Source organism: Plectropomus leopardus, chromosome 7 (genome assembly GCF_026936395.1).
Source record: "Plectropomus leopardus strain MGB_pleo_1.0 chromosome 7, ASM2693639v1, whole genome shotgun sequence".
Lineage (NCBI taxonomy): Eukaryota > Metazoa > Chordata > Actinopteri > Perciformes > Serranidae > Plectropomus > Plectropomus leopardus.
This window is the reverse complement of record NC_142182.1, coordinates 27,659,886-27,672,490: the sequence shown is the minus strand read 5'-3', so window position 1 is coordinate 27,672,490 and position 12,605 is coordinate 27,659,886. Positions and strand designations below refer to the sequence as shown.

Below are 12,605 nucleotides of genomic sequence, written 5' to 3'. Positions count from 1 at the left end.
TGCAAAAATGGACGAAAATCCCATAATATAGCATGTCAAAAAAATGACCCAAAATGCAAGGCTATAGTATGGCAAAAATGTCAAAATACGACACCTCCCAAAAATAGCTGAAAACAGTTGAAAAGCACTTTAAATAGCGTGCTGAGACACGCTATAGCAGATAAAGTTGCAAAAATGGAAGAAAATCCCATAATATAGCATGTTGAAAAAATGACCCAAAATGCAAGGCTATAGTATGGCAAAAATGTCAAAATATGACATGTCCCAAAAATAGCCAAAAAGTATTGAAAACCACTTTAAATAACGTACTGAGACACGCCATAGCATAAAAAGTTGCAAAAATGGCCAAAAATACCAAAATATAGCATGTTAAAAAAAATGATCCAAGAAGCAAGGCTATAGTATGGCAAAAATGTCAAAATATGACATGTCCCAAAAATAGCCAAAAAGTGTTGAAAACCACTTTAAATAACATGCTGAGACACGCCATTGCATAGAAAGTTGCAAAAATGGCCAAAAATACCAAAATATAGCAGATCAAAAAATGACCAAAAAAAGCAAGGCTATAGTATGGCAAAAATGTCAAAATATGACAGCTCCAAAAAAATAGTTGAAAACAGTTGAAAATCACTTTAAATAGCGTGCTGAGACACGCCATTGCATAGCAAGTTGCAAAAATGGCCAAAAATACCATAATATACCATGTCAAAAAAATGACCCAAAATGCATATCTATAGTATGGCAAAACTGTCAAAATATGACACCTCCCAAAAATAGCCAAAAAGTGTTGAAAACCACTTTAAATAACGTGTTGAGACACGTCATAGCATAGAAGGTTGGAAAAATGGCCAAAAATACCACAATATAGCAGATCAAAAAATTACCAAAAACCAAGGCTATAGTATGGCAAAAATGTCAAAATATCACACCTCCAAAAAAATAGTTGAAAACAGTTGAAAAGCACTTTAAATAGCGTGCCGAGACACGCCATAGCAGAGAAAGCTGCAAAAATGGAAGAAAATACCATAATATAACATGTCAAAAAAATGACCCAAAATGCAAGACTATAGTATGGCAAGAATGTCACAATATGACACCTCCCAAAAATAGCTGAAAACAGTTGAAAAGCACTTTAAATAGCGTGCTGAGACACGCCATAGCATAGAAAGTTGCAAAAATGGCCAAAAATACCAAAATATAGCAGATCAAAAAATGACCAAAAAAAGCAAGGCTATAGTATGGCAAAAATGTTAAAATATGACACCTCCCAAAAATAGCTGAAAACAGTTGAAAAGCACTTTAAATAGCGTGCTGAGACACGCCATAGCATAGAAAGTTGCAAAAATGGACGAAAATACCTTAATATAGCATGTCAAAAAAATGACCAAAAAAGCAAGGCTATAGTATGGCAAAAATGTCAAAATATGACACCTCCCAAAAATAGCTGAAAACAGTTGAAAAGCACTTTAAATAGCGTGCTGAGACACGCCATAGCATAGAAAGTTGCAAAAATGGACGAAAACACCATTATATAGCATGTCAAAAAAATGACCAAAAAAGCAAGGCTATAGTATGGCAAAAATGTCAAAATATGACACATCCAAAAAATAGCTGAAAACAGTGGAAAACCACTTTAAATAGCGTGCTGAGACACGCTATAGCAGAGAAAGTTGCAAAAATGGACAATACACCATTATATAGCATGTCAAAAAAATGACCAAAAAAGCAAGGCTATAGTATGGCAAAAATGTCAAAATATGAAATGTCCAAAAAATAGCCAAAAAGTGTTGAAGACCACTTTAAATGACATGCTGAGACACGCCATAGCATAGAAAGTTGCAAAAATGGCCAAAAATACCAAAATATAGCATGTCAAAAAAATGACCCAAAAAGCAAGGCTATAGTATGGCAAAAATGTCAAAATATGACACCTCCCAAAAATAGCTGAAAAAAGTTGAAAACCAGTTTAAATAGCATGCTGAGACACGCCATTGCATAGCAAGTTGAAAAAATGGAAGAAAACACCATTATATAGCATGTCCAAAAAATGACCAAAAAAGCAAGGCTATAGTATGGCAAAAATGTCAAAATATGACACCTCCCAAAAATAGCCAAAAAGTGTTGAAGACCACTTTAAATGACATGCTGAGACACGCCATAGCATAGAAAGTTGCAAAAATGACCAAAAATACCAAAATATAGCATGTCAAAAAAATGACCCAAAAAGCAAGGCTATAGTATGGCAAGAATGTCACAATATGACACCTCCCAAAAATAGCAGAAAACAGTTGAAAAGCACTTTAAATAGTGTGCTGAGAAACGCCATAGCAGAGAAAGTTGCAAAAATGGACGAAAATACCTTAATATAGCATGTCAAAAAAATGACCAAAAAAGCAAGGCTATAGTATGGCAAAAATGTCAAAATATGACACCTCCCAAAAATAGCCAAAGAGTGTTGAAGACCACTTTCAATGACACGCTGAGACACGCCATTGCATAGAAAGTTGCAAAAATGGCCAAAAATACCAAAATGTAGCAGATCAAAAAAATGACCCAAAAAGCAAGGCTATAGTATGGCAAAAATGTTAAAATATGACACCTCCCAAAAATAGCTGAAAACAGTTGAAAAACACTTTAAATAGCATGCCGAGACACGCCATTGCATAGCACGTTGCAAAAATGGCCAAAAATACCAAAATGTAGCAGATCAAAAAAATGACCCAAAATGCAAGACTATAGTATGGCAAAAATGTCAAAATATGACATGTCCCAAAAATAGCCAAAAGCATTGAAAACCACTTTAAATAACGTGCTGAGACACGCCATAGCATAGAAAGTTGCAAAAATGGCCAAAAATACTAACATATAGCAGATCAAAAAAATGACCAAAAAAGCAAGGCTATAGTATGGCAAAAATGTCAAAATATGACACCTCCCAAAAATAGCTGAAAACAGTTGAAAAACACTTTAAATAGCATGCCGAGACACGCCATTGCATAGCAAGTTGCAAAAATGGACGAAAACACCATTATATAGCATGTCAAAAAAATGACCAAAAAAGCAAGGCTATAGTATGGCAAAAATGTCAAAATATGACATGTCCCAAAAAAAGCCAGAGTCTTGAAAACCACTTTAAATAACTTGCTGAGACACGCCATAGCATAGAAAGTTGCAAAAATGGCCAAAAATACCAAAATATAGCAGATCGAAAAATGACAAAAAAAAGCAAGGCTATAGTATGGCAAAAATGTAAAAATATGACACCTCCCAAAAATAGCCAAAAAGTGTTGAAGACCACTTTCAATGACACGCTGAGACACGCCATTGCATAGAAAGTTGCAAAAATGGCCAAAAATACCAAAATATAGCAGATCAAAAAATGACCAAAAATAGCAAGGCTAGTATGGCAAAAATGTCAAAATATGACACCTCCAAAAAAATAGTTGAAAACAGTTGAAAAGCACTTTAAATAGCGTGCTGAGACACGCTATAGCAGAGAAAGTTGAAAAAATGGCCAAAAACACCAAAATATAGCATGTCAAAAAAAATGACCCAAAAACCAAGGCTATAGTATGGCAAAAATGTCAAAATATGACACCTCCCAAAAATAGCAGAAAACAGTTGAAAATCACTTTAAATAGCGTGCTGAAACAAGCTATAGCAGAGAAAGTTGCAAAAATGGCCAAAAACACAAAAAAAATAGCATGTCAAAAAAATGACCTAAAAACCAAGGCTATAGTATGGCAAAAATGTCAAAATATGACACCTCCCAAAAATAGCTGAAAAGAGTGTTGAAAACCACTTTAAATAGTGTTCCGAGACATGCCATTGCATAGAAAGTTGCAAAAATGGACAATACACCATTATATAGCATGTCAAAAAAATGACCAAAAAAGCAAGGCTATAGTATGGCAAAAATGTCAAAATATGACACATCCAAAAAATAGCTGAAAACAGTGGAAAACCACTTTAAATGACATGCTGAGACACGCCATAGCATAGAAAGTTGCAAAAATGGCCAAAAATACCAAAATATAGCATGTCAAAAAAATGACCCAAAAAGCAAGGCTATAGTATGGCAAAAATGTCACAATATGACACCTCCCAAAAATAGCTGAAAACAGTTGAAAAACACTTTAAATAACATGCCGAGACACGCTATCGCAGAAAAATTTGCAAAAATGGCCAAAAACACCAAAATATAGCAGATCAAAAAAATGACCAAAAAAGCAAGGCTATAGTATGGCAAGAATGTCACAATATGACACCTCCCAAAAATAGCAGAAAACAGTTGAAAAGCACTTTAAATGGCGTGCTGAGAAACGCCATTGCATAGAAAGTTGCAAAAATGGACGAAAATACCTTAATATAGCATGTCAAAAAAATGACCAAAAAAGCAAGGCTATAGTATGGCAAAAATGTAAAAATATGACACCTCCAAAAAATAGCCAAAAAGTGTTGAAGACCACTTTCAATGACACGCTGAGACACGCCATAGCAGAGAAAGTTGCAAATATGGCCAAAAACACCACAATATAGCAGATCAAAAAAATGACTCAAAAAGCAAGGCTATAGTATGGCAAAAATGTTAAAATATGACACCTCCAAAAACATAGTTGAAAACAGTTGAAAAGCAATTTAAATAGCGCGCCGAGACACGCCATAGCAGAGAAAGTTGTGAAAAATGGACGAAAATACCATAATATAGCATGTCGAAAAAATGACCCAAAATGCAAGACTATAGTATGGCAAAAATGTCAAAATATGACATGTCTCAAAAATAGCCAAAAAGCATTGAAAACCACTTTAAATAACGTACTGAGACACGCCATTGCATAGCAAGTTGAAAAAATGGCCAAAAATACCATAATATACCATGTCAAAAAAATGACCAAAAAAGCAAGGCTATAGTATGGCAAAAATGTCAAAATATGAAATGTCCCAAAAATAGCCAAAAAGCATTGAAAACCACTGTAAATAACATACTGAGACACGCCATAGCAGAGAAAGTTGCAAAAATGGCCAAAAATACCAAAATATAGCATGTCAAAAAAATTACCCAAAAAGCAAGGCTATAGTATGGCAAAAATATGTCAAAATATGACACCTCCCAAAAATAGCTGAAAACAGTTGAAAAGCACTTTAAATAGCGTGCCGAGACACGCCATAGCAGAGAAAGTTGTAAAAATGGACGAAAATACCAAAATATAGCATGTCGAAAGAATGACCCAAAATGCAAGACTATAGTATGGCAAAAATGTCAAAATATGACATGTCCCAAAAATAGCCAAAAAGTGTTAAAAACCACTTTAAATAACATACTGAGACACGCCATTGCATAGAAGGTTGCAAAAATGGCCAAAAATACCAAAATATAGCAGGTCAAAAAAATTATCCAAAAAGCAAGGCTATAGTATGGCAAAAATGTCAAAATATGACATGTCCCATAAATAGCCAAAAGGTGTTGAAAACCACTTTAAATAGCGTGCTGAGACACGCCATAGCATAGAAAGTTGCAAAAATGGCCAAAAAAACCCAAATTATAGCAGATCAAACAAATGACCAAAAAAAGCAAGGCTATAGTATGGCAAAAATGTCAAAATATGACACCTCCAAAAAAATAGCTGAAAACAGTTGAAAAGCAATTTAAATAGCGCGCCGAGACACGCCATAGCAGAGAAAGTTGTAAAAATGGACGAAAATACCATAATATAGCATGTCGAAAAAATGACCCAAAATGCAAGACTATAATATGGCAAAAATGTCAAAATATGACATGTCTCAAAAATAGCCAAAAAGCATTGAAAACCACTTTAAATAACGTACTGAGACACGCCCTTGCATAGAAAGTTGCAAAAATGGCCAAAAATACCAAAATATAGCATGTTAAAAGAATGATCCAAGAAGCAAGGCTATAGTATGGCAAAACTGTCAAAATATGACCTGTCCCAAAAATAGCCAAAAAGCGTTGAAAACCACTGTAAATAACGTACTGAGACACACTATAGCATGGAAAGTTGCACGGATGGCCAAAACCACCATAATATAGCAGATCAAAAAAATGACCAAAAAAAGCAAGGCTATAGTATGGCAAAAATGTCAAAATATTACATGTCTCAAAAATAGCCAAAAAGCATTGAAAACCACTTTAAATAACGTACTGAGACACGCCATAGCATAAAAAGTTGCAAAAATGGCCAAAAACACCAAAATATAGCAGGTCAAAGAAATGATCCAAAATCCAAGTCTATAGTATGGCAAAAATGGCAAAATATGACACGTCCAAAAAACAGCCGAAAACCACATTAAACAACAAAGAAAAAGAATGCCGGGACGGGCCATAGCAATAGATGTTTCAAAATCAGCCAAAAATGCCATGATATAGCATGTCAAAAAAATGACCAAAAATGCCATACTATAGTATGGCGATAAATGTCAAAATATGATATGTCCAAAAAACTGCTGAAAACCACATCAAATAGGATGTCGAGACACATCATAGCATAGACTGTTGTAAAAACTGCCAAAACCCCCATATTATAGAATGTGGAAAAAGGGAGCAAAAATGCTATATTACAGTTTGCTGAAAAAAGTCATAATATTACATGTGCTACAAACAGCTAAATACCACATAAAATAGCATGCAGACACAGGTCATAGCAGAGAATGTTACAAAGATGGCCAAAAACAACATAATATAGCATGTCGAAAAAAACAACCAAAATAGGCAAACTATACTATGGCGAAAACCAGCATAAAATATCATGTCAAAACACATCATAGTATAGAATGTTGGAAAAATGGCCTAAAACATGAAAATCTAGCTTGTCGAAAATAGGACCCAATACGCCATACAATGAAATGGCAAAAAGAGCATAGAATGCAAAAAAAGTCCTAAAACATTATGTAGCATGTCAAAAAAAAAACACAGCAACAGAAACTAAATGGTTATACTTAAGTACGTCGTCAAAAATCTGACCTAAATGTCATATTATAGTATGTCGTCAAAAATGTGACCAAAACATCCTAGTATAGTATGTTGTCAAATATCTGATTACAACGTGGCCCCCACACAGAGAGGCAGAACATATAGAAAAAGCCACACCACAGGTTGCAAGGTAGATCAGAACAATTTATTGTTTTAATTCAAATACTCACAAATAAACGAAACTAAAGAGGGGGTTGGAGATCCTGGCAAAACAAACAAAAAATGGTGAATCACCGGGCCAACCACGCAGTGGGCTGTCAGACCCAGCTCAGTCACTAAACTAAAAGAGCCTAAGAAACAATAACTGAAAACAGCACTGCTGATAATCTCCAACCCAAAGTAAAAGATTAAACAAAACACACTGCTGCTGCTGCTGCTGCTGCTGCTGCTGCTGCTGCTGTTTCCGTCTGTGTTGGACCGCAGAGAGCCCGGCCCCTACATTCCTCAGCTTATATCCCTCCCATGATTGTGTCCACATGTTAAGTGATGGGAAAAAAAGAACAAACGAGGGAGAGAGAAGGAAAGCGAGAGAGCAAACACACCTGCTGTAATGTCATAGTATAGTATGCCTTAAAAAAATCTGACCAAAACGTCATAGTATAGTGTGTCGTCAAAAATCTGAGTAAAACATCACAGCATAGTATGTCGTGAAAAATCTCACCAATTTATACAATAGTATGTAAAAAAATGACCAAAACTGTCGTCAAAATTTGGACCAAAACATCATAGTATAGAATATCGTCAAAAATCTGACCAAACTGAATAGTATAGTATGTAGTGAGAAATCTGAGGAAAACATCATAGTATAGTATGTCATTTAAAATCTTACCAAAAATTCATATTGTAGTATGTTGTCAAAAATCTGACCAAAACGTCATAGTATAGCATGTTGTCAAAAGTATGCCCAGAACTTCATACTTTAGTATGTCATCAAAAATCTGACTAAAAAATAGCAGTATAGTAAGATGACAAAAATGACACAAAAACATCATAGTATAGTATCATTAAAAATCTGACCAAATTGTCACAGTACAGTCCATCGTCAAAAATCTGACCAAACGTCATAGTACCGTATGTCGTCACACTGACACACTGTGGACACACTGACAGATGCTGACAGACTGTATTACTGTGAACTTATTTCTCATTCTCTGCAACCAGTGTTACACGGCAGCACGGCAAGATAGACAGCCAAGGGGCCATCCGCAGTCGTTATGTCAGTTTTGGAAGGAGGAGAGAGAGGATGCTGCTGTGTGACTGTGTCTAAAGTTATGAGTGTATTGTTCTGCATTTTAACACATATTTCAAGGTTGCCTACTCTCATGCTCCTAGTGTGGGACACATGCCTTCACCGTCAGTCTCACCCTCTCATGCTGCCCAAGCAAATCCTAGCCAAAACAATGCGACAGCAGAAGTGACTTTGACTCTAGAATACAGCTGAGTATTTGAAAACCAAGAGGCATTTCATTATTGCAGATAAAACTGCTGATGGTCTGACAGCAGCGCATAGAGACGGACAAAAAGCGGAGCTTCTCCTCACAGCACCAACGTGTCTGAAACTCAAAGTGACTTCTTTAGACTTTGTGCTAGTTTCAGGTTTAGTCAGACTTTGAATAATTTAGAAACACCATGTCTCATCCAGCCGCTTGCGCTGAGTTCTCGGTATTATTACCAGGGGCAGATGCAGTGATTTGGGGGCCTGGAGCCACTGGCACATTGCCTATTTTCAACCTTTGTCTAACTGGGAATGTTGGCAGACTTTTGGCTGAAGAAGTAGTATTACTCAAAACTCTTTTTCCAAAGTAAAACGATTAATAGCACAGAGCAGAAGCTCAAATCAGAGACTTGCAGTCAGGAGAAGTTGGTCTTTTAATGTGCCTAAATTTACCTTAAATTTGTTTAAGATGGAACTTTCATTCTTATATAGTTCTGGATAATTCAATAAATTATAATTTGCCATATGCTTTTCCAGTGCAACATACCATAGTCAAATGAAACTGTAAATGTCCTCCTTTTTTATTTCTTAGATAATAACATTAGATAATCTAATGATATTGACCACCAAACTGGAAATTTCCCCAGTTTTCATTTCTGAAATCTGGTCACCCTATAATTAGGTACAGTACTTGAGTAAATGTAGTTGGCAACCCTGATATTTAGGCTACATGAATTTTGGGCTAGACCACAATAAGACATTTCATACACCTCTGCTTCCCAACCTGCGGGTCCCAACCCTACTGTGGGTCACCAAGGCTTCCCAGGGGGTCATGAGGCCTTCTTAAATTTAAAGGCTGTTAAAAAACATAAAAAAAATAATAAAACTATATCAAATAAAACAACTAAAATAATGTAATGCTGTCATATGTATTTTTAGCTGTAGATTGCTATTATATTTTCTCAAGGTTAATGTTCAACATATACTTTTAAAAAATTTTTTTTAATTTCATGGGGTGCTGTGAAGACGTAAACATAAGCTGTATTTAGAGACTTCACTCTCTACATAACAGCCTTGACCTGTTGTAGAAAAGAGAGAGAGAAAAAAAAAAAGAATTTCTCAAAAAAGAAGCCTTTAAGGATTGATTGTAGGTATATCAAATCCTATACACAGTTTCAAAAAATATCAGGAAAACTCATCATTGATGCAATGTTCACAGGAAATAATCAGCTCAAAATTCATCATAATTACAAATCTAACACAAACTTCCTGCAGTTAAGCATTTGGGTCAATTGTACAAATTATCAGTTGTTCTCTACTTTTATTGCTATGAATTTAACATTATATTAAATATCCCTTACACAGCGATGGCCAAGAAGTCTCTGTAGGCAAAAGGAGCCACTGTACACAGTCCAGTTATATACTCGGTTTTAACCTAGTCATGTTCAACATAAAATACCATGACTTCACTTTCGAATATACTTTGTCTTTTTTTTTTAACATACTGTTAAAAAATAAATACTGCTTGCCCTGGCCCGCTCTTTTTCACACACTGGTAAAAATTTTGGCAAAACTGGCAGCCTGCTCATAATTTCATGAAATAGTCTGAAGAATTTTTTCAATACTTTCATTTTTTATCATATGTTCTAGACTTAGAATTTGCTAAAATCATATTACATACTTTTCCATATTATACATGAACCCTGATATATAGTCTATTAAACAAGTGTCCAGTTCAATGTCCTAATGTTCCTTTCTGTTATAATGTGATGATTTACCATTATGGTTGTTTTTGAGGATGTTGTTATTGTTTGCATATTTGTTTTAGCTCCTTGTACCTAATAAACTGGCAACTGAGTGTGGTATTTAAACAAACTGAATCACTGTCATACATGAGCCAAAGACTAGAATTAAATGTAAATGGAAATACTTTATTTCACTATTACACAATAACAAGCTTGGAAAGAAAAAATTACAAAAAAGAGAAATGGAACAAAATGCTACGAAGCACCACATAATATAGACGATTCATAAATGTGGCAACGGAACCTTATGCTAACTGCCTTTACTCTATCTAAGGTATCATCATCATCACTGAGAATTTAGAAATCAGCAAAAATGTTTTGGACATCAAGCACAGTCATGCCAGTAATAGTAATATCTTACAGATTCATGTAGCGATGGCTCGGAGTGGGGAGCAGTGATCCTTACAGGTTCACTCTTAAGTGGTGAGACAGAACAAAGAGAGTGGGTTTGAGGAAATTGTAGTCCGTCGTCTGTTTGGTATGATATAGGTTTGCATTTGGTATAAAGAGGAGTTAAGGAGGCAGACGTGGGTCACAGAGTCTTTGCAATACACTCTTAATGCTTAACATGAGGTACCAAACGGGTGGGGTTTACTATATAGAACATACAATAAGAGCTAGAAATCAGCAGAAAGTACCTGAAGGTTAAATTTGTACAACTGTCTGTATTTGACAATGTGTAATTGTATGAATTATCCTGATTAGTAACCCTCATCCATCTGATTCAGCAGGATAAAACAAATCCTAACAACGCAAACACCATGTGACCCACGCCTGTGAGGAGGACAGTGAGGAGACATAGGGGTGGTGTTACTTTTTTTTTTTTACATTGAGAACACTGTACAGGTGCCTTCAGATCTGCCAGGACTAAAGGCACATGGGGTCCACTGAGCAACAGATGTGTCCGTTCTGGAAATGAGAGGAGAGAGAAGGCAAAGAGACACATGAGTGGATTATCGTCACACTTTGCCCTCTTCAAAGTCTTTTTGAAGCTCAACCGTAAATATTTTCAGGTGGCGGCTGTGCTGATGCATACAGACTCGGTTTGGCATTTAGAATTCCTCTGGGGTGTCGTTTTGGCATCAACCAATCCAAGATGGAGTTATTCGACTGAGAATACAAAATGTGACTAGTCTCCGAGTCATTTCGCTTTAAAGGTCCAGTGTGTAGGAGTGAGAATATTGGTTGAAAAGGAATACAACATTACGTAAGCTGTCTTTAGTGTATAATAATGTAAAAAATTAGAATTATTGTGTTTTTTTTATCTTAGAATGAACCATTTATATCTTCATGTGGGTAGGTCCTCGTCTATGGAGATCACCATGTTGCACCACCACCAAAAATAAACCAAAAACTGGTCCTAAATTGAGCTATTCGTGTTTTTGCCACCATAATTAGTAATGAGCTGTGTCGGAGAAACATACATTTGTTGCATAAAACTGCTTTATTCAGATTTAAAACACTGGGTGTGTTTGTTTTTGAAAAGAACAGACCTCTGTAAATAATTGGGCTCCTGGTAAAAACCTCCTGAATGTGTGTATAATAGACACTATATGAAAATGGATGACATAACAGCTCCCCAAAAGTGAAGCCAAAACATCCTGATCATCCCCCAGGTGGCTGACTGCAGTTCAGGTCAGGGCGTAAACCCCACCCCCTCTATGTGATTGGATGAGTTATGGGCCAAACTAAAAACTCAAAATACACGTCATTTTTTTTTCCAAAGTGGGTGGTCTGTTAATTAAGGTAGTTATTGTCACTCAGTTTGTTCAAGTGTTCATTTTTCTGATAAGTTTAGTTTTACTAAGTCATTGTAGCCACTAAATACCCCTAAATCTTACACACTGGACATTTTTCAACTAAGGAGACTGATAAGCTCCCTGTGTGTCCTAAATCACAAAACGGACCAAATCTGAACACTATAAAATTGATTGTACCAAAAGCAGCACTGTCCAGAAAGATCAAATCCATGATCGTGTATTTGAATCCAACTGAATCTTTGACATTTTTTAAAAGACAGCATAACAGCTTTGGATATTTATCATTTTGTCTAATGAGAATGGCTGCCATCATTTGATGTAGACATCACTGTCAAGCAAGCAGAGAGAAAATATTCCACCCTAGAAACTAAGGCGAGGGAGTGAGTCTTTGTGGATTAGTCCCTAAAGCTGAGGCAAACAATTTATGCTCATGATTGTTAATGAGTTTACTTCCTCAGTGATTGTTCTGTGTCACAATTTTGACAACAAAAAAAGTTACGGACAGTCAGCTTTCTCCACCCGATTCACTCGAACCAATTATGCGAGCATGCCTCAGTTTTCTGGGCAGAATATCTTGAGGCTCTATACATCGTAAGTGCTGCGTGTGCAAACATGTC

The 12,605-nt window shown here is 35.8% G+C and overlaps 1 protein-coding gene across 2 annotated transcripts in view; it reads right to left on the bottom strand.

Moving 5' to 3' along the window:
• Positions 1–10,333: 10,333 nt before the first annotated feature.
• Positions 10,334–12,605, bottom strand: part of nell2a (neural EGFL like 2a) — a 106,527-nt gene continuing 104,255 nt past the window's right edge. For both annotated transcript variants that reach the window (XM_088080355.1, XM_042496264.2), the window contains exon 20: positions 10,334–11,137. In XM_088080355.1, the coding sequence (XP_087936481.1) occupies positions 11,096–11,137 (42 nt within the window). In that variant the 3' untranslated portion in view covers positions 10,334–11,095. The remainder of the gene's footprint in view (positions 11,138–12,605) is intronic.